The 23,314-nt window shown below is 42.0% G+C and overlaps 1 protein-coding gene across 2 annotated transcripts; it reads right to left on the reverse strand.

The window, feature by feature from the left end:
- Positions 1-921: 921 nt before the first annotated feature.
- Positions 922-8,172, reverse strand: LOC133138947 (tumor necrosis factor receptor superfamily member 5-like). Of its 2 annotated transcripts, XM_061258111.1 has the most exons (11): positions 8,090-8,172; positions 7,563-7,708; positions 6,354-6,440; positions 4,643-4,736; positions 4,361-4,486; positions 4,091-4,246; positions 2,940-3,030; positions 2,681-2,832; positions 2,501-2,560; positions 2,052-2,071; positions 922-1,871 (listed from the first exon to the last, which is right to left on the reverse strand). In XM_061258111.1, exons 3-11 carry the CDS (start codon positions 6,429-6,431, stop codon positions 1,761-1,763), a joined length of 888 nt encoding a protein of 295 aa, XP_061114095.1. In that variant the 5' UTR covers positions 6,432-6,440; positions 7,563-7,708; positions 8,090-8,172; the 3' UTR covers positions 922-1,760. The 2 variants fall into 2 exon arrangements, with proteins under 2 accessions (XP_061114095.1, XP_061114094.1); XM_061258110.1 differs by lacking the exons at positions 7,563-7,708; positions 8,090-8,172 and having other exon boundaries at positions 6,354-6,988.
- Positions 8,173-23,314: the final 15,142 nt, after the last annotated feature.

Raw genomic sequence — 23,314 nt, forward strand, 5'->3', positions numbered from 1 at the left:
GATTATCATGAAACATCTTTATACCATCTCCAATGTTCCTGTTCTGGAATGTGAGAAAAGGGGGGCCCCAGGGCCCAAGAAGGTGCCTCTAAGAATCCTTCTCTAGCTCTCCCCCACAGGCATGTGTGCCAACGGTGGGGGCTAACAATGTATGCTCCAGGAGGAGGAAGTCAGCAAGCTGACCAGCGCATGAGACCAAATGTTACTTATGACTGGCTTACACCAATGAGTTCCTCAAATCTCCAAATTTGACAATGACAATGACAATGCATCTCCCATAATGTGCAGAAAAATGGACGCCTTTAGTTTTTCATATCCGGGTTCATAGTCCAATACAGTTTCTTAGCGAAGCTTATTCAAACCATGGCCACACAGAGGGACATGGGGACAATTGTGGTGTTAAAATGTGCATCGCACTACTCAGTTTTGAATAATTCCTCAATTGTTTTTTTGTTTTTCTTTATGAAAAATTGAGGTGGGAAGGAAGTACAGTTCACATCTAGTTATATATTCTCTCTGTTGATACATAGTAGTATTAGGTAGTTTTGTCATTTTGCATATCAAGCAATCAGGCTGGTATTGCAAGGCGACAATACCATTACATTACATTACATTAAAGGCAGTTGGCAGACGCTCTTATCCAGAGCGACATACAACAAGAGCAAAGTGCATATCCATAACCAGGGATAAGTGTACTGAAAGACCCTAGAGGGAAGTACAATTTAAACTGCTACCTGCACAAAAAGAAGTTTCGCTTCACAAAATATGTGATACCATTTGCAGACAGAAATATGCATGTATCAAATAAAAAATCATGTTAATTACACTTAGTTCTGTTAGGGGAAAAATGCCATTTTTAACATTTCACAGATGAGCATCGTCTGATGAAACAGATCCCAGTAAAAACAACGATAGCTGTACTTGAGTTTAACTTTCGTATTTATTTGCAAAGAAATGACAGAAAGTGATAAAGCTTACCGGCTTTCTGATTTGAATCAGAAACAGTAAGACTCTTATACACACTTTTCCAGAAGGGGAGGCTTTACTAAAACAAAAAGACATGAAGCTGTATTTACCAGTATTTTGTCTTCTGAATACCCCTTGTTGACCTTGCGTGATTGACTTTATGTTAACACACATTGTCAATGAAGAATCAATTAAGAAAATTACCCTTACAGTTCTCAGTATAAAAGTATATACACTATACATATTTACATATAAAATATAAATATTTGATCCATGTGAATGATACAGTTCTTATTAATGATTGATTATTCATGTAATTCTAAATTTGACCGAAAAAAGGCAGTGCTGCAGTGAGAAACATAGACATAAACTCATAATGCCGAGAAACAAAGACCTGAACTTGTAATGCTTTCATGTTTTATCGGTTAAATGAATGCAGATTTGGAGGAATTCACAGCTCTGACCTGTGTATTCAGAAGCTCTTTGGGGAGTTCTGGCTGATTTTTCATCACTGTTCTGAGCACAGTCCGCTTCCTCTTTTGGAGCTCAACACCAAGTTTGTAAGATGTGAAGAAGTCTGTGATTTTATTGTATATTTATTTATATACAGCTGCAAGCTTGTCTCTTTCAGTTCTTGCATGTCTAACATGATGATTGAAACAAATCACCATAGAGACGATGTGAAAATATTCTAAAGCCACAGTTGCTGGGGAAATTGGCCTTGGAAATTGGAAATTCACCCCTCAATAAAATGAAAATATGTTCATAAACAGAATCAAAAGGGCTTTAACTTGTTATAACACGTCCATACAGACTGTAGTAATATCAGCTTTCTTCATTTCCCTCATCAACGCTCCTTTATCTTCATCCTGCGGCTGGTTTAACAGGTCTTTTCTTTCCGTTTCCTAGAAAAGTGGAGACTTTATCTCAGTAAATACAGTACTACCTGTAAAAGTATCATTTCATTCATCAATACCAGGAGTGATTCCAGAATTAAATAAACTAACATGATAGCAATTAGCCAATTCTGCACTTCAAATGTATTTTAAAATGTAGGCACATAATGTGAAAAGTTTCACACATACCATGTTCTTCATTCTCCTCCCTGAAAGCAAAATACTGGTTAATTATTTAGTTACTTGATTACAAAGTTTACATGTTTCAGAATAACTTTAAAACATAATATTACATTACATTTTTTGATGTCCATCTTTAATTCTTTAAAATCTAGTATGCTTACCACTCATATCTCGTGTAAATATGAGGATTTCTATTCACAGAATATAGATAATTGTCAACTTTAAAAAATAAGGTCTCAGACAGATTGGTAATTACTTAAAATGAGAATGGTTCTTAAAGTCACAACTGATACTTCTAATAAAAGCAGCATAGCCACAGTAACTATGAGAACATGAACATATCTTCACTGATTATATTCACTGATGTGCTTTTGCTTTGTTCCAGTTTTTGGTTTGTCTTTACAGTGGTGATTAATTTATATTAATATAATGTAAATGAACAGAATGGCTCTAACCTGTTAGAGCAGACTTTACCAGATGCAGACTGTCACTTTGTTTTCTCTTCTTTCTCTTTCCTGTTCACAGAATACAAGTAACACAGTCAACTTCAAACTGCCATTTAAACCACAATACTCTTTAAATATTTCTGGTATTTATATATTTTAAGTCTTATCAGATAGATGGAGGAAACTTACTTAAAATTAAAATGATTGCTATGAAAGCAGTTGATAGTCCTGCTCCAAGTACCACAGGCACAAGCACAGCAACAAGATCATTTCTTGTTGCACATACACTGTCTGATGTGTTTGTTCCAGCTGTCATTTCCTGAAGTCCCAAGGATTGGCAACTGTCAGAAAAGCAAATACATTAAAAGAAAATCTCAAATAGTCATCAGGGTTATATTTAGTATCAAACCCAACTTATGTAATTTTGGAATAAATGCAGGAAACTTACTCTGTGTGTGGTTTGCAGAATGGTGAAGAAGATTTATTTGAAAACGTTTTGTCACGACATTCTTCGCATTCAGTATTGGTCAATGTTGCTCCTGTGCAAGTAAATATTGGAAGGCATGTTAAGGCATTTAAAATCTTCTGAATAAGTTCAGAAAAGTAGACTGAGCAATTAAGTTAACTAATTTTGCAAAGCAGAAAAGGCTATTAACAAAAGAAGAACATTTCCCACACAACGCACATTTAAACTGAGCATTAACATGCACAAAGCCCAACCTGCATTAACAGAAGCAGATCGTGCAGCGAGTGGCCTCTGCTAACCGCTCAGAAATGAGAGGAACTACACCATACCCCGACAGAAGATGGGGTAAACAATGCAGCAATGTAAATCTACACTGCACAGGGTGCAGCACAATCCGTTTCAACCGTTTAATCTGTTTAAAAAATATATATATATATATATATACAAATATATATATATATATATATATATATATATATATATATATATACACATACAAATATATATATATTTATTTATATTTGTCTATACTTGGCCTATGAGCTAGCTGTCTGGCAGGGTGACACGTGCCTAAAATATTCACGTAAAAGACATGCATGCAGCTGAACTGATTTCCATAGGCATATGGAAGGAATCATAGGAAACATAAAAAAAAGGTTAATGTATTTACTGTTATAATTACTTTATAGCAATAAATAAAATAAGCAGTAATCAGCCATGTGTACATATGTTATAATTGTACTGATACCTAATTATTTTAGTATTCAGGGTATTCTAGCTGCCAACCATAATATGCTAGTTGGAAAGTTGATGTGCTCTTCAAGGGTTCAAGTTTCATGTAAGTGATCACTCTAGGACTTGGAACTGTACTTTCCTCTTGGGTCTTTAACACACTTGTCCATGGTTCTGATCTGCACTTTATTGTACGTTGCTCTGGATAAGAGTGTCTGCTAAATTACTAATGTTATGTACTGATTGAATTATTGTTTGTTTTCATGAGTTTATTTCAGGGAGCTCATGTTTTTTGACTGTTTCACCATCATGATTATTTTGGTTTTGAATCAGGATTGGGGGGGGGGGATGACCCAATCCCCCCCCCCCCCCCATAGATGGCGGATATGATGCAATCTCACCATTGTGTCTGATGAATGTCCCAGGCCTGCAGATACTGTGTCTCTGTGCTAATCTGCAGCCCTTCTTATCTGTCTCAGTGCAGTAGTGCTGATCCAGAGGCCCACACACTGCATCAGAGGTGGGACTGCACTCCCTGTCTATCTTTAAACCAAGACCTGAACGGAGAATAAAGACCCATATTACCACACTACCAAAAAAAGACAGTCAAGCAAGTTGCAAATGGCCATGTCATGAATAAACACATTGGTTGAACATTAATCGTTTCTCACCTGGGTCACAGACTGTACAAGTGATACAATGAAGAAGACCGTTGGGCAGCGCCATGAATAATCCGGCAGTGCACGGTTTACAGGAGGTGCTTGTGTATTCTGTGCAGTGCTTATAAACATGCTCCCCTATGTGAAAGATTAATCACAAAACATAGCTAAAATGTACCCATTTGAAATGACATTTCAATGACAACAAAATAAAGAGCGCTTTCACTTCGTAATGCCTGTAAGCCAACATCTACTGCAGTAGAAGCTTTATTTTGATAAAAGATAGTGACTTACCAGGTGAGCACATCGGACAGCACTCTCCATTAATGAAATATTCTGCACTTCCACAGCAATATGAGAGGTCATAGAACAGGAGCAATAGATATACCTGCAGCACATTAAATATTACAAATAAAACAATTTAGTTATTTTTGCTTTCAATTGAACATCTACCATCTGAATGTATCTGAGGGTATGATTGCACATTTAGAAAGATGGGGGTATATCCTCCTCAGCTGGCAGGAAAGAAAATATAATATATTATATATAATTATATATAATAAGTCTATTGAATATCTAATAAAGTGCTAACTGAGTGTATCCATGACTGCCGTATTGTGTGTATAAGTGTATGTATATATATATATATATATATATATATATATATATATATATATATATATATATATATATATATACAGTGGTGTGAAAAAGTGTTTGCCTTCCTGATTTCTTATTTTTTTGCATGTTTGTCACACTCAAATGTTTCAGATCATCAAACAAATTTAAATACACAAGTAAGACTCATTGCAAGTTATCGCAAACCCTTGATTGCTAAGGGTGGCCCAACCAGTTATTAGGTTTAGGGGGCAATCACTTTTTCACACAGGGCCATGTAGGTTTGGATTTTTTTTCTCCCTTAATAATAAAAACATTAATTTAAAAACTGCATTTTGTGTTTACTTGTGTCTTTGACTAATATTTAAATTTGTTTGATGATCTGAAACATTTAAGTGTGACAAACATGCAAAAAAATAAGAAATCAGGAAGGCAAACACTTTTTCACACCACTGTGTATATATATATATATATATATATATATAAATATTTTTTTCTTACCATCCACATCCATAAATGCCACATATCTGATTTTCCTGTCATTTAAAGCACATTCCTGTTCATCAGTCCAAGAGCGTCACATGTACAAAGAAAAATGCACTTGAGCACAGTTCTTTAAACACATAATAACAATAATAATAATAATAATAATAATAAAAATAACAATAATACTAATACTTTACTGTGTGCTTGATAAATGTCCATGTATCGTAATTCACAAAATAAGATCATCATCAAAAGTCACATCATTCTCATTCCATCCATCCACATAAAAATGTTCACTTGCATATTTATGAAAATATTAAATATGAATATGTGCGTTGTCCTGACTGAGTTTCTGTATTCTCTCAGCAGGAGATATTACTACTGCATGTCTAAAAAAGTAACTTACAGAAAGGGGAATTAGTTCAGATAATTCCAGTAACCCTTCAGTTCCAACCAAAGATGAACACATTGCAGTGACACAAGTTAAGAGACTTGTGATTTGAATCAGACATAGTAAGACACTTATATACACTTTTCCACAAGGGTGGAGACAAAAACAAGGAGGACATGATGCTGACAGCCTAGGATTATTATTTAGTCTCCAGATAAACTTCAACGATTGCCAAGAGACCAGAATGTGCAAGCTAGAGTAAAGCAGAGACATTAATCTCAAAGGCTGTCTGTCTGAGGAAGAGTATATTTTATATTTTTACATCTACTGTATATATATATATATATATATGAGTATATTTTCTAAGCACTTAATTCAGCATATATGGTCTAATTTCTAATAAAGATTATAATAAAAGGTTATTTTTAATCACGTGGTTGTCTCTATGTTAACACACACACTGCTGAGGTATTCAATTAAACTTAAAGCGGTCCAATTAGAGAAAATTACCTGAATCAAAGGTCTGGAACATATGCGAGAATGCACAAATGTGAGCGCAAATACTGCTTTTTGAGTTTCAAACAGCATCACATGATCCTGATGAGGCAGAGTGAAAATATAACTCGGGTTATACTTCCTTTTTCTTAACTCCATTTCACATTTTAACAGTCTCAACCAATTTTTTATAATAAACAATGATTCAGCAATTGTTCTAAAACCGGCAGACAAAGGCAGAGCTATTGTGGTACAACATATTGACTGCTATAGAAAAGAGGTTCCAAGACAGTTAAGTGATACTAAGTTCTACAGTAAATTACAACAGGATTCAGTAATGCAATATCAGAAAGAGGTTCTCCTTTTTTTGCAAAATGGTTTAAGAAATAGATGGATTACAAAACCTGAGTTTGATTTCCTCATACTGTGCACATCCAGTCAGACCGGTCTTATATACTTTGCCTAAGATACATAAAAAATGACCCAACCCTCCTGGACGACATTAATGGCATTAATTCTCTCTTGGAGCCCCTGTCTAAATTTGTGGACAGCTTTATAAAACCTTATGTGCACAAATTGCCCTTTTTTATTAGGGATTCAACCTGTTGCCCGAAATTCCATCCAACTCGATCCTCGTCACTCTAGACATTGAAAGCCTCTATACTAACATTCCACACAGTGGAGGGCTGGATACGCTGCGCTTTTTTCACCAAGACCGCCCAGATGACTCATTACCTCCTTCACATTTTATTGTTGAACATGCAGCCTTTGTTCTTAAATACAACTATTTCAGTTTTGAGAATGACCTCTTTCTGCAGATAAAAGGCATTGCTATAGGCTGTACCTTTGCCCCCAATTACGCAAACTTGTATGTCGGTATCCTGGAAAACAGATATATCCTAAATCCATTTTCCATGCATATATTTTCCTGGTACCGCTACATAGACGATGTCTTCTGTATATTTAATGGCTCTAATTCTCAGCTTCACGATTTCACACAGTGGATTAATGAAATCAACCCCCACCTTCGATTCACAGCAGAATCGGACACTCTTAGAGTGCATTTTTTAGACATGTGGTGTGGGTGAGGGTTAGTAGATGGGTTAGACTCTATGGATGGGTAGGACTGTATAGGGCTGTTCGTATTTTAACACCGCACACAATCTGGAGTGTCGGCCAGAACACTACTTCGAGGCCAGAATGTTCAGGGCAGGAAGGGCGCACGTGAGAGAGGACACAGAATGAGGAGACGGGATTGGATGCAATCACTTGTATTATCCACAAGATATCACAGTGCAACAAGGTGTGTGTATATTCCAGTGTGTGTGTTCCAGTTCTTTCTCTACATTGAGTAGATGGCTAGTGTGGTTCTGAAAATAAAGAGAAATAATAATAAGCATAGGGCTACAACGTAGCACGCATGCATGTGTCATAGTTAACGAGCTAGTCAGCTTGCAGCATCACCGAGGAACAAGCAGGCAAATGACCAGCTTGATAATACCAGTAAACTATGTCCTTACACAGTACTAAGCAAACTAAGCATACAGATAAACCAAATAACACATTTGGCATATATGCGCCGGATAAAGGTCTGTGTGCTGGCACAATACGCGTAATTTAGCAGCTAATAATAACGTCAGCCAAAGTGCGAACATTTTTCTAACTCGTTTAAACTAGCAACAGGCAATTCACTTCTTCCAACACATTTCATAGCTTAACATACAGCCTTAACTTCATTTTAGAAAACTTACTTCGTTCATAGACGCACACTTTAAACTACCGGGTATACTTTGCTCAGACAACACGGAGAGCAATGAAGTTGCTTCAACAGCGCGCCAGCCTAAAAGTAAACAATAGGTCTCGCGTCTTAACGTAGGTGCTGGGAATATCAAATTAAAAGTTCATAAGCATGAAAAGGAGAAATAAACAGAATAGAAGTCCTGAGCCTTTTGTACATGTGGATATCCAAATGCGACTCCTCTCTTATCACCAGTCTTTACACGAAGGATACAGACAGGAGCACTTTTCTGTCGGCTGACTCCTACCACCCGGTGCCCCTGAAACGAGGCCTACCGCCTGCATCGGGTATGCCACGACACTACTGATTTTATCGAAAAGGCGGATTCTCTTAACCTTCCTGTCGTGTTCGGGTCAAATCTGACCTATTTACAACTGCCCTAGGAAATGAATGGGTATCCAGACTATATTCATCCATCAGATCAGAAAACATGCCCATACATACCACCCCATACACACCACCCCAACACAGACACACACACACACACACACACACACACATTTCAGACTGAACAATCTCTGTTATGTGAACCCATCTCTTTCCTGCGCTTATGTGCCGATCCTCCCACGTGAACCAACTTCCTGATGAAACAATGTATCATATCTTCACACAGACTAGACAGGTGTCTGTTATGTGAACCCATCTCTTTCCCGTGCTTTTGTGCCTACCCCCCACGTGAACCACACCTTCCAGACTAATCAATGTATCATATCTTCACACAGACCCCATATATATAGCTTGATGTTTGCCTTGCACTCCTTTTACTCTGAGCACAATGAGTAGGCGACTGACCAAGTGGTTATCTGTCAGAGAGGCTCCGGAGATAATTTTCGAACGCGATGAAGAGGGCACTGAAGTTGAACCAGAGATAGAGGAGGATGTCTCGGAAGTGGAAGACAACACAGATTTGGATCCAGACTGACCAGTCAACAGATGGAGAGGGAGAGGCGCCTGAAGAACAGGCACCTGAGGAGACATTCCAGTCCAAGAGTGGAGACTTGCTCTGGTCTTCATCCCCCCAGGACAAAGGAAGTAGAGCGAGAGTGGAAAACATCATAAAGATGACACCAGGGCCAACACGGTATGCGACATCTCATGTGGATGACATCAAGTCCAGCTTCCAACTCTTTTTACTAGAGTCCATTTAGGGAATTATACTGGAGATGACAAACCTGGAGGGGAAGCATGTGTTTGGCGAAACACCTGAAGAGAAATTGACCTGGTAGACCTCCAAGCCTACATGGGTCTGTTGATTTTAGCAGGAGTATATCGCTCAAACAATGAGGCTACAAAAAGTCTGTGGGATGCAGAGTCTGACAGGTCTATGTTCCGGGCAACTATGTCCTTACAACAGTTTCATGTCCTTTAGAATGAATCGATTCGATAACAGAGATACACGACCCGTCCGCTGACGAAATGACAAACTGGCTGCCATCAGGAACGTTTGGGACAGGTGGGTGGAGCCCCTACCACTGATGTACAATCCAGGCCCTGAGGTGACAGTTGATGAGCGCCTGGTTCCTTTCAGAGGTCGCTGTTCCTTCAAGGTGTACATTTCAAGCAAACTGGAATAAAGATGGCTGGTGGCTAACATGGCGTCGGGCAGGGTTGGTGCGTCAGCAGCCCTTCTCACTTTTGTGATGTTTTTAAACTTTACAGGTCTTTTTGGTTTTACCCCCCATAATTTTAATTGCGGGTTTTTAAATGTTTGTAAAACACAATCAGAAGGTGAAGTTTTGATCGGAATGAACGTCAAACATTTTGGATTTGGCAAAGCCGTTTTGGCAAAGTACTTTTGCGTGTCATCTTGGGCTCAACCGCATCAGATACAAATCCAAAACAATCAAAAGAAATTTAGACACATGCAAGCTTATCATAGCCATTTGCCTGCTTTTATCTGGAGATATTCATCAGTGCCCTGGTTAATGCGAATGAGGAAGTCAACAACCTGGCGGATCTACTGGAGAGCAATAACACCTTCTCTCAGGTAAGCATGGTAAACAGTGAACCTGCTGGTTTTACCTGTGACATCCTTACTGATCCGTCTCCACCTCTTTGCTGTCCGGGGGCTGCGTCGAGGGTCGGGGGAGACGATGCCAGGCGGACCGAGCGTGGCGTATTGGGAGAAGGAGTTGGTGTGGCGGGGTTCGGTACCAGACGCAAGGGTGGCTTCAGGCAGAGTGCGGGAGCGGCGGCCATCGGCGTACCTGTCGCGGAGAGTCGAGATCCGTTCTGTACGGCCCACAGTGCTTACAGAAGCATCCGTAGCCTCACCCCAAAGGCTGAACAAGTGCATCTTCTTAGTAACTCTAACTTGGATTTTCTATGCCTGTCAGAGTAGTGGTTACATAGCAACTCTCCATCTGCTGCATTACATGTACCAGGCTATAACACCTTTAGACAGGACAGATCTAAGGGAAGAGGGGGTGGGGTCATGATCTATATCAAAGACCATATCAACTGTCATCAAATATGCTGGCCTTTTAATCATGATTTAGAATGTATTGGACTGAATATAATGCTCTCACCTGAAATGTCCTTTGTGTTCATTGTTGTATATCGTCCACCTTCTTCCAATAATGATTTTTACATCACATTTAAAAAGCTGCTTCAAGCATGTGATTTTAAAACTGAGGTAATACTACTTGGTGATCTGAATTGTAACTGGCTAGATAAGACTAATAGGAAAGCCCTTAAGCAGGTCACAGATAGTTTGGATTTTACGCAACTGATGGAAAGACCAACTAGAATAACTGCATCCTCCCAGACACAGATAGACTTAATATTCAGCAACAAGCCTGAAAGAATTGTTCAGACATTTAATTTTATTACTGGACTGTCCGACCATAATTTGACATTAATGTTAAGAAAACTCACAAAGAAGCGCTTTCATCATTCTCATAAACCTGTGGAGCAACTTAGGATTCCAAAAAATGAAATGGTCAATTTTGAAAGAGCAGTTCAGCGGACTGATTGGAAAAATATACTTACTGGGAGCAACGTAGAAGCAGATTGCAAAACGCTTACAACCAAGTTACATAGTTTAGTTGAGGAGTTCACTAGAAAAGTGAAAGGAAAAAACAATGCACTTCCTTGGCTCAATACTGAAATATTTAACCTGATGAAGGAAAGAGACTCTGCATTGAAAAGAGCTCGGAAGACTAAATTAAATAGTGATAGGCAGAGGTTCACCTCATTACGTAACAAAGTAACCAAAGCAATCAGAAAGGCCAAAGCCAACTTTTTTATAACAATTATCAATGAGGCAAAGGGTAACACAAAGCTGATCTGGGAACAGATTAAGAATGTAATGGGGATCAACCACAGGCCTAGGAACCAGTTAGAGCTGAAACTGAATGGTAAGCTAATGCAAGACCCAGCACAAATAGCTGTAGCCTTTAATTAATATTTTATCAATTCTGTAGCCGAAATCGCACAGAATTTCCCCTCAACAACAGAAAATATTATTAAGGTTGATGAAAGCAAGCCTTCCTTCAGCATTCAACCCATCTCTGAACTTAAGACTCAAGCAATCATTAATTCTCTTAGAACCTCAACGGCAAAGAATATATATGGTATGGATTCTATAATGCTTAAATCTCTGAAAGAATACATAGTCCCCCCTATCACACAAACTATTAACCTGTCAGTATTACAGGGGACATTCCCAAGTACCTGGAAGACTGCAATTGTATCTCCCATATTGAAGTCAGATGATCCCCAGAACATATGCAACTATCGCCCAATCAGCATTTTACCTGTGATTTCCAAGGTTGCTGAGAAGTGGGTATCAGAGCAGCTTGTTTCTTTCTTAAATAATGGTCCATTTAATCTCCATCCCATGCAGTTTGGCTTCAGGGCCCATCACTCCACTGAAACAGCTAACTGTTTCTTCTTAGAGAAGGTCCGCGCAATGGTCGACAAAGGAGGTGTTGTCGGTGCTGTGTTCTCAGACCTTCGCAAAGCTTTCGACACAGTCAACCATACGGTCCTTATTGCCAAACTGTCTGCTTTTAACTTCTCCTCGTTAGCACTCAAATGGATTGAGTCATACCTAACTGGTAGAAGCCAACATGTTTCTGTGAACAACCACCGTTCATCAGCTCTTAACCTATGCACTGGTGTACCTCAAGGATCAATACTTGGCCCGCTTCTGTTTAGCCTATATATTAATGATCTGCCATCTGTCTGCCCTGATGTTGAAACACAATTATATGCAGATGACACTGTAATATATGTGCATGCCAAGACCTGGCTGCTGCCAAACTCATCACAGCTATGGATCAGATCACAAATTGGCTGAAGCGTTCATGCCTTCAACTTAACGTAAATAAAACTGTAGGAATGTTTTTCACTAAAAGACAATGTAACACCGTGTCCAATATATCAATCTCAGGTAAAAATATTAGCATTGTGCCACAATTTAAATATCTGGGTATCATTATTGACTATCTGTCATTCAAAGCACACAATAAGAAAGTATGCCAAAGAGTCAAGTTTAGCCTAACTAATTTTAAATACATCAGAAATGTAATGCCTTTTAATGCTGCCAAATTAGACATGAACGCCATGATTATGTTACATCTGACATACTGTTTGACAAGTTGGGGACAAACTAACAGCTCATCACTCAAACCACTAGCAATTCTCTACAAGCAAACCTTTAAAGTCCTGGACCAGAAGCCTAACAGCTCTCATCATTGTATCATCCTAAATAACCGTAAAATTCTGAGCTGGGAAGATGTGATCAAATACAAAAACATCTGCCTGGTCTACAAAGTCTTACATAACACTGCACCTCCTCCTCTTAACTAATTCATAATCCAATGTAACAATAGCAGTCAGATCACCAGAAGCACCACACGAGGCGACTTCTTAGTCCCATTTAGGAAAAGTACATTTGGTCAATTATCATTCTCTGTTATAGGAATACAAAACTGGAACTCAATACCTACCTACATAAAAAATATTCATACATACTCCACCTTTACAACACACCTTACAACATGGCTTTGCGATAACTACAACTGCATACATTAATCTCTGTCAGATGTGACGTGTGTTATGTACACCTCCATCTTTGCTACCCACCTGCATATGTCTGTGTGTGTTTCAATGTCTGGATGCTACTGTGCCTGTATGCTGCTGTGTCTGTATGTTACTATGTCTGTATGCTATTATGTCTGTATGTTGCTGTGTCTGTATGTCTGCTATGACTATTTGCTCTTCCTTTGTCCCCTTGTACTGTTTTATCTCATGTACTGCATTGATGTTGCTGCCGTTTGTGCTTGCATGTCTTGTCTCCCCGCATGTTTGTGCTTGCTCCAATTGTGCTTGATATGTTTGTATGTCTTGCTCCATTTGTTTGTGCTTGCTGCAACTGTAATTTTATTATTTTTTTAACTAATGTATTTTAGGGAGCCTATTGTCAACTGGCCGGGGACTACAGCTGGAAATTAATCATGTAGGCTAAAGCTGCTCCATTTACCGTTTACAGTTAATTAATGGGGACTGTCCACGACATTATAAACAAATAAATTCAAATTCAAATTCAATTCAAGATCTGGGCAGCAGGTGACACCAGGAGCAGCTATGCTTGGAATATGCAAGTATACTTGGGGAAACCCAGTACTGGAAGGGCCGAAAAAAAACCAGGGCATCCAAGGGCATAATATCATGTGACAACTTCTTCACATCATATGCTCTTGGTCAGAAGCTGCTGAAAAGAGTGTCAAATGCCACTCATGTGCATGAATTCACATGCACACACACACACACACTCTCTCTCTCTCACAAAAGAGAGTTAAATAAAAATTTGGTGGTGATGAATGGTTTTTGTGTTCATTCAAGAGCAGTTAAAACAGACTGGTCAAATTTGACCGGGAACACTAAAGTAAGGGGCGGGGGGTGATATAACGTCATCCCAGATGCTCCTAGCACCCATTCCCAATGGGAGCTACAGGTGTGGCCATTGCGCGCAATGTCACCTTGTCCAAAAAGCACACGCGTTCACTAACCCACTGAACAATAAAACATACAAAATCAAGAATGTCATAACATGTTCCTCCACCCATGTTGTTTATGCAATCACTTCTCCATGTGGTTTAGTGTATGTGGGTAAAACCAGCCGACCTTTGAGGAATAGAATAAGTGAACATAAAAGTACTATCAAGCGCAATGATAAAGACTACCCTGTTGCAGTGCATTTTAACAACCTCAAACATAATGCTAATAGCCTACAAGTGTATGGAATTAAACCAAAAACACCAAACCATTGAACACCAAAAAGAGGTGGTGACATAGAATCTCTTTTGTTACAACGTGAGGCCTTCTGGATATACACTTTGAAAAGTTTTAAGAATGGACTCAATGAAGAACTATGTTTGAATGTGATGCTATAACTCTGCTTGTACTCTGCCTAGTTCTAAAAACATGTACCAATGTGTTTTATTTTTCCATGACTGCAAATCTGTATACTTTTTTCTATTCAAACACTGAGAAAAAAATAACCATGTCCATCAAGCTTAACAGTTGGAGATGTAAATTTGTGATTGGTGTTGTCTTTTTTCAACAATGTATGTACTGCCCTTATGTCCGAATGTCTTTTCACATCAATGATTGAATCATTGGTTGGGACTCCCTATTGGGTGTTCCCTATTGTATGTCTCTATAAATGAAGCTCTCCATTTTCTGGCAAAGTTACTCTGATGAAGGCCTAGTGCCGAAACGTCAGCACATCTGCCAAGTGGTGACTCTGTAAAGTAGCAGTGTTGCGCTTTTTCCTTACTTTTTCATAATAAACTATCTCAACACATCAGTAAATGGTAAAAAGTATTACCGCTTTTAATAATCGCCACGGTCTCAGAACATATGAGACATACTGGTTTTGAACTGCCCGTGGGAAGAATGTGCGTGTATTCTTCCCTAGTTCCCTCCATGTGTTTCCTTCCCATCCCTGTCCTCTCTCCTCTCCCCAGGTCCCAGTCAGGAAGGAGGTTCGCCTCCCGCCAACATGGGCAGAATATCTCAAACCTCATTTTCCCTCCCAGATCCGCTGATATTGATCTCTGTGTGGCTGGTGGCCTCTGGAACTGCCAGTCCGCCGTCCATAAAGCAGATTTCATATCTGCCTATGCCTCCCACCTCAACCTTGACTTCCTTGCTTTAACTGAAACGTGGCTCTCACCAGAGAACACAGCCACCCTGGCTGCCCTTTCCTCTGCCTTCTCTTTTTCCCACACACCCAGAACCTCTGGCAGAGGAGGTGGCACAGGTCTCCTAATCTCATTCTCATCTCATCTAGTGCCTTCTCCTCATCCTTCGCCTTCTCCTCTTTTGAATTTCATGCGGTTTCTGTTACTTTGCTGTGCAAACTGTTTATTATTGTTGTTTATCGCCCCCCCGGGTCCTCTGGGGAGCTTCTTCGATGAGATGGACATCCTCCTCAGCTCCTCACCAGTCAATGACACCCCCCTGATCCTTCTGGGTGACTTCAACCTCAACTCAGAGTCCACCCAGTCTACCTTTCTCTCCCTCCTTTCTTCTTTTGACCTTACCCTCACTCCTTCCCCTCCTACCCACAAAGCAGGCAACCTTCTTGACCTCATCTTCACAAGGAGCCGCACAACAACCAACCTCTCTGTAACACCACTCTATATATCTGACCACTCCTTCATCTCTTTTTCTTTTCCACTCTCCTCTAACACCCATCCATCTCTCCCACCATCCACTGTCACCTGTCGGCGGAACCTACGCCACCTGTCTTCCTCCAGCCTCTCATCTACAATCCTCTCCTCCCTACCATCCGCGGAATCTTTCTCTCAACTGTCTCCCGATGATGCTGCTACATCTCTCATGTCCTCCCTCTCATCTTCCTTTGACTCTCTGTGTCCCCTCACCACCAAACTAGCTCGGGCCTCCCCCCCCAGTCCTTGGCTTTCTGATGCTCTACGAGCTGTCCGAACCGAACTGCGGGCAGCGGAGAGAAAATGGAAAAGGTCCTGTCTCCCCAGTGATATGGCTTCCTTCCATGCCCTCTTATCATCTTTCCATTCCTCTGTCTCTCTAGCTACATCTTCCTTCTTTCACTCGAAAATTAACGCAGCCGCTTCTAATCCCCGCAAACTGTTTTCAACCTTCTCCTCTCTTCTGCCCCCCACCCCACCCCCCTCATCACTCACACCTGATGACTTTGTCTCCTTCTTTGAAAAGAAGGTTGATGCCATTCGCAATTCCTTCTCACAACCCTCTCCCCCTGCTCACCCTCCTACCTTCCCCAACTCCCTAGCCTCCTTTTCTCCCCTCTCTGACACCGACATATTGAAACTCCTCACATCCCACCGCCCGACCACCTGTCCTCTTGACCCCATCCCCTCTCCCCTCCTACAATCTATATCCGATGACATTCTCCCTTTTCTCTCCTCTCTAATCAATACCTCCCTCTCTTCTGGCACCATGCCCTCTTCCCTGAAGAGGGCCAGAGTCACTCCCCTGCTCAAAAACTACTCTTGACCCCTCTGCCCTGAACAACTACCGGCCTGTCTCTCTTCTTCCCTTTCTCGCTAAAACTCTGGAACGGGCGGTCTGCTCCCAACTGTCCACTTTTCCAGAACAATCTCCATGACTCCAACCAGTCTGGCTTCAAGAGTGGCCACTCCACTGAGACTGCCCTGCTCGCGGTCACTGAGGCACTCCACTCTGCTAAAGCCAAATTCCTCTCCTCTGTCCTCATCTTCCTCGACCTGTCGGCCGGCTTCGATACAGTCAACCATGAGATTCTGCTCTCATCGCTGTCTGGGATGGGTGTCACAGGGTCTGCACTCACTTGGTTTTCCTCCTAGCTCTCTGGTCGCTCCTACCAGGTGACTTGGATATTCTGGAGAAGAACCTGAAGAAGTCTGCAAGGAGACTGAGAATGGGTCCAAAATTCATATTCCAGCACGACAATGACCCAAAGCACAAGGCCAAAGCTACCACTGAGTGGCTTGTAAAGAACAAGGTGGATGTGCTGGAATGGCCAAGCCAAAGCCCTGACCTAAATCCAATTGAAAACTTGTGGAATGACTTGAAGGTTGCTGTCCATCAGCGCAAACCAACAAACCTCTCCCAGCTTGAACAGTTCTGCAAAGAGGAGTGGGGGAAGATCTCCAAGTCTAGGTGCGCCAACCTTGTGCAGAGCTACCGAAAAAGACTGGTAGCTGTAATTGCTGCCAAAGGCGCTTCCACCAAGTATTGACTCAGGAGGGTGTATACTTAAAATATTAGGAAATTTCAGTTTTGTCCATTAAATGCACTCTTTTTTTCAAATTAAAATAATTTCACTGCATTGAAATGGTATGTTGTGTTCTTTGGGTCAGGGAAAAACAAGTCCCATTTTAATCAACAATACAACAAGACATAAAAATATTGAAGGGGTGTATTCATTTTCTATCCACTGTGTGTGTGTGTGTGTGTGTGTGTATATATGTATGTATATATATATATATATATATATATATATATATATATACACACACACAGTGCCTGTCTAAAGTTTGGACACACCTTACCTTTTTCTGATTAATATCTTATGCATTAAATGCTTCATTGTAATGTTTGTTATGCTTTAATAAAAGCTGGGAATCGGCACGTATATCCACATTTGAATTGAACGGTTTCTCATCAATCAGAAAAGGCAGAAAAGGGCAAGGTGTGTCCAAACCTTTGGCTGCTACTGTGTATACAAATACAGATATATTAGGTGGATAATATACTTGCCTTTTTTCCTATTTGACCGATTATGCCCTGAGCGGAATATAATGCAGCTAGTCAGTTCAGAGCTAGTCAGATTGTGTGTTTAACAACACCCTGCAGCCCGCAGGGGATCCCCAGCGTACAGTATAACACCAGGAAGGTTAATGTGCAGCAGAGGTAATTATTTGAAGTGCAGCTGAATTAGTGCAAGCATTCTGGGCTTGCACTTAGGGATATCAAAGGGAGGCCTACATGCTGTCATATTGCTGCCGTGAATAGTTGTACAGCACACAGCGCTAGCTCCGTAACTCCGCAGGCAAATGTGTTCTTGATTTACCTTGCACCGCAACTGGCCAAAATATGTGTGGGAGACTTACTGTGTGCAATTACAGAGATGTACAGTACTGTGCAGAAGTCTTAGGCACGCTATATATATGTGTGCATTAGTGTTCTGCAGTGGGTTGGTTGCATTTTCTCCTGGATTAGTTAAGTATTATTTGTTTGCTTGCTGATTCTAAATTCAGTTTAGTTGTCATTATAGTGTTCTGTTGTGTACTTGTTTGTTAGCTATTACAAGTGGTGTTTATTTAGATTCAGTGAAACTGGGTTAGGTGTTTGTTTCTCTCAGGTAAGCTAGGCTATTAAGTTAGGCTATTGTTTTACTGGCTGGCAGGCCACAGCTTTTGTTGTAGGAGGAGCCAATACTTTGCACCCTGCTCAGGGTATAATTACTGGCACACCTGAACTCACTTCAGTGTGCATTAGTGTTCTGCAGTGGGTTGGTTGCATTTTCTGTATTCAGCGTCAGTGTTATTTAAGCTGTTGTGTAGCGCACCAGCGGCAGCTGTGTGCGGCAGCCTCGGCTACTTGCCTCGGCGTACGAAGTCGCAGGTGTACAAAGTCGGGGGTGTCTATCTGCGGGTGTCCATCCAGGCTGTCCGAGAGCCTGATGTTTGATTTTGTTTTTGCTGCCTGCCCTCATTCCACTGTGTAGTACTCCTCTTGCCCTCCCTAGTTCCCTCCATGTGTTTCCTTCCCATCCCTGTCCTCTCTCCTCTCCCCAGGTCCCAGTCAGGTAGGAGGTTCGCCTCCCGCCAACATGGGCAGAATATCTCTAACCTCATCTTCCCTCCCAGATCCCCTGGTATTGATCTCTGTGTGGCTGGTGGCCTCTGGAACTGCCAGTCCGCCGTCCAGAAAGCAGACTTCATATCTGCCTATGCCTCCCACCTCAACCTTGACTTTCTTGCTTTAACTGAAACGTGGCTCTCACCAGAGAACACGGCCACCCCGGCTTCCCTTTCCTCTGCCTTCTCTTTTTCCCACACACCCAGATCCTCTGGCAGAGGAGGTGGCACAGGTCTCCTAATCTCATCCTCATGGAGATCTAGTGTCTTCTCCTCATCCCTCTCCTTCTCCTCTTTTGAATTTCATGCGGTTTCTGTTACTCTGCCGTGCAAACTGTTTATCGTTGTTGTTTATCGCCCCCCGGGTCCTCTGGGGAACTTTTTGGATGAGATGGACATCCTCCTCAGCTCCTCACCTGTCAATGACACCCCCCTGATCCTCCTGGGTGACTTCAACCTCAACTCAGAGTCCACCCAGTCTACCTTTCTCTCCCTCCTCTCTTCTTTTGACCTTACCCTCACTCTTTCCCCTCCCACCCACAAAGCAGGCAACCTTCTTGACCTCATCTTCACAAGGAGCTGCACAACAACCAACTTCTCTGTAACACCACTCCATATATCTGACCACTCCTTCATCTCTTTCTCCCTTCCACTCTCCTCTAACACCCATCCATCTCTCCCACCATCCACTGTCACCTGTCGACGGAACCTACGCCACCTGTCTTCCTCCACCCTCTCATCTACAATCCTCTCCTCCCTACCATCTGCGGAGTCTTTCTCTCGACTGTCTACCGATGATGCGGCTACAACTCTCATGTCCTCCCTCTCATCTTCCTTTGACTCTCTGTGTCCCCTCACCACCAAACTAGCTCGGGCCTCCCCCCCCAGTCCCTGGCTTTCTGATGCTCTACGAGCTGTCCGAACCGAACTGCGGGCGGCGGAGAGAAAATGGAAAAGGTCCTGTCTCCCCAGTGATATGGCTTCCTTCCATGCCCTCTTATCATCTTTCCATTCCTCTGTCTCTCTAGCTAAATCTTCCTTCTTTCACTCGAAAATTAACGCGGCCGCCTCTAATCCCCGCAAACTGTTTTCAACTTTCTCCTCTCTTCTGGCCCCCCCTCCCCCCCCACCCCCCTCATCACTCACACCTGATGACTTTGTCTCCTTCTTTGAAAAGAAGGTCGATGCTATTCGCAATTCCTTCTCCCAACCCTCCACCCCTGCTGACCCTCCTACCCTCCCCAACTCCCTAACCTCCTTTTCTCCCCTCTCTGACGCCGACACGCTGAAACTCCTTACTTCCCACCGCCCGACCACCTGTCCTCTTGACCCCATCCCCTCTCCCCTCCTACAATCTATATCTGAGGACATTCTCCCTTTTCTCTCCTCTCTAATCAACACCTCCCTCTCTTCCGGCACCATGCCCTCTTCCCTGAAGAGGGCCAGAGTCACTCCCCTCCTCAAAAAACCTACTCTCGATCCCTCTGCCCTGAACAACTACCGGCCTGTCTCTCTTCTTCCCTTTCTTGCTAAAACCCTGGAACGGGCGGTCTGCTCCCAACTGTCCACTTATCTTCTCCACAACAATCTCCATGACCCCAACCAGTCTGGCTTCAAGAGTGGCCACTCCACTGAAACCGCCCTGCTCGCGGTCACTGAGGCACTCCACTCTGCTAAAGCAAAATCCCTCTCCTCTGTCCTCATCTTCCTCGACCTGTCGGCCGCCTTCGATACAGTCAACCATGAGATTCTGCTCTCATCGCTGTCTGGGATGGGTGTCACAGGTTCTGCACTCGCTTGGTTTTCCTCCTACCTCTCTGGTCGCTCCTACCAGGTGACTTGGAGGGGCGCACTTTCCGACCCTCAACCCCTACGAACTGGAGTCCCGCAGGGCTCGGTTCTTGGCCCTCTCCTCTTCTCGCTATACACCATGTCTCTTGGTTCTGTTATCTCTTCCCACGGCTTCTCTTATCACTCCTACGCTGATGACACCCAACTCTTCATTTCCTTCCCCCCTGACACCCAAATCACCACACAGATCTCTGCCTGCTTGGCTGATATCTCTGCATGGATGACTTCCCATCACCTGAAGCTCAACCTTGCCAAAACTGAGCTTCTCTACATCCCTGCTAAGTCCTCTCCGTCAATCGACCTCTCACTGACTGTGGAGGACTTTGTAGTTTCCTCCTCCCGGACGGCAAAGAATCTTGGGGTGACTCTTGATAACTGCCTCTCCCTGGCTCCACAAGTATCCTCCACTGCCAGAACCTGCAGGTTCTTTCTGTTTAATATACGCCGCATCCGTCATCTCCTGACGGAGAAAGCCACCCAGCTCCTAGTCCAGGCGCTCGTCATTTCCCGCCTGGACTACTGCAACTCCCTCCTAGCCGGTCTCCCAGCGTGCGCCATCAAGCCCCTCCAGCTGGTCCAGAATGCTGCAGCCCGCTTGATCACCAGTCAGCCCAGGTCGGCTCATGTCACCCCGCTTCTCATTGGCCTCCACTGGCTTCCTATTGCCGCACGCATCCGATTCAAGGCCCTAGTGTTGGCATTTCAGGCTGCTAAGGGGACTGCCCCACATTACATACAATCCCTGATCACTCCCTACTCCCCAGCTAGACCACTCCGGTCTGCCAGCTCTGGTCGCCTTACGATTCCCTCTCTACGGGCACCTGGCGGTCGAGCTGCACGTTCACGCCTGTTTTCCGTTCTGGTTCCTCAGTGGTGGAATGACTTGCCTACCACTGTCAGGACAGCAGAATCCCTCCCCCTATTTCGACGCAGACTCAAAACACACCTCTTCAAACTCTACCTTAGTCCCCCCTCCTGATTTACCCCGCCCCCCCCTTCTGATACCCCTATCCCTGTCTAACCCCCCCCCCCCCCAAAAAAAAAAAAAAAAAAAAAAAAAATTGCACTTATGATGACGACTATATGTTTAGAACAGCAGTCCAGGTGTATTTTTCTAGTTCTGGATGTGATGCTTTGACTTGTGGTAGAACCTATGCACTTGTAAGTCGCTTTGGATTAAAAGCGTCTGCCAAATGACTAAAATGTAAATGTAAAATATATATGTTTATTTTTTTGTTTGTGTGTTGGAATGAAATAACACATTTGAGATTTCCAAATATTCTTTTCCAAAATATTGTAATTATTTTTTGTATTTAATTTTTAAAAAGTTACATATTACTGTGAGCAATTGACCACTTTTTACATAAAAACTTGATCAGAAGCAAGGAGCCAACCAAATTCTGCAGAAGAACTGTGGCAAGTTCTCCAACATGCTTTGAACAACCTCCCTTTTGATTATCTTATAGAACTGGAGGACAGCATTGGAGAACTGATGCAGTTTTAACACCAAAGGTTGGTCACAAAAAATATTGATTTGATTGAGTTTTTAACTATTCTGCCAAATTACTAAAATGTCATTTAAAATGTATAGCACATTTACTTAGGACCTTTCATTGAATTATTTTTGAAAGATTTTATACAGGTATGTTATACATACTAAGCCTTGTTAGAGTGAATCCTTTTAAATGCCAAGTTAAAATGTTTAGTAATGTTAGCCTAATACAAAATATTTCACTTGAATAACCCACTTAAGTGTTGGTATTTGTAGGGATGTCTTTCCAAGCAACACAAACTTTAACTCCCAGGCTTGGGCAATCATTTACTGAGTGTGTTTCAACCATCTGGAAACATCCCGGAACAGGAAAAGTGACCGCAGAAATGTATGCGCACAGTTAAATCTGGCTGGGATTGGAAAAGTGTCCTTATGTCTGAGTATCAATTAAAAGCTCCAATTATTTGTTTTCGTTTAGGTTATTTGTGTATTTCTTAGGCCTATTTTTTAGACGTATTGATCTTCTGCTGCTGTAGCCTATCCACTTAGAGGATTGTTTTTCACACTATTCCCAGAAACTCAAGAGACAGTTGTCCCCAGGAGATCAGCAATTTCTGAGATACTCAAACCACACTGTCTGGCACCAATAATCATTCCACATCCCCATTCTGATTTGGTCTGAAAAACAGCTGAACCTCTTGACCATGTCTGCAGGCTTGTGTGCATTTAGTTCCTGCCACATGATTGGCTAATTCAATATTTGCATTAACAAGCTGATGTAAAGGTCTACCTAATAAGGTGGTCACTGAGTGCATGTTAGAACAAATGTTGGTTGAATCCCACCCTCTATTTTGATAGAGCAATGAAGTTGTTTCCATGGAAACGTGCTGTGAATTAGGACTCATTGTCCAAACTTCTTGTTGCATAATGCGATCTGCAATGCAGCTTGCGATATACTGGGAAAAATAAAAAGGCA

The sequence above is a fragment of the Conger conger genome, chromosome 10 (genome assembly GCF_963514075.1).
Source record: "Conger conger chromosome 10, fConCon1.1, whole genome shotgun sequence".
NCBI classification, from domain to species: domain Eukaryota; kingdom Metazoa; phylum Chordata; class Actinopteri; order Anguilliformes; family Congridae; genus Conger; species Conger conger.

Coding starts and splice junctions, on each gene's coding strand:
- LOC133138947 (XM_061258110.1), bottom strand. CDS start 6,497: ATGGAGTTAAGAAAAAGGAAGTATAACCCGAGTTATATTTTCACTCTG. Junction 4,487..4,642: donor CTGTCCGATGTGCTCACCTG/GTAAGTCACTAT, acceptor TCTTTCACATAG/GGGAGCATGTTTATAAGCAC. Junction 1,872..2,051: donor GGAGGAGAATGAAGAACATG/GTATGTGTGAAA, acceptor CCACTTTTCTAG/GAAACGGAAAGAAAAGACCT.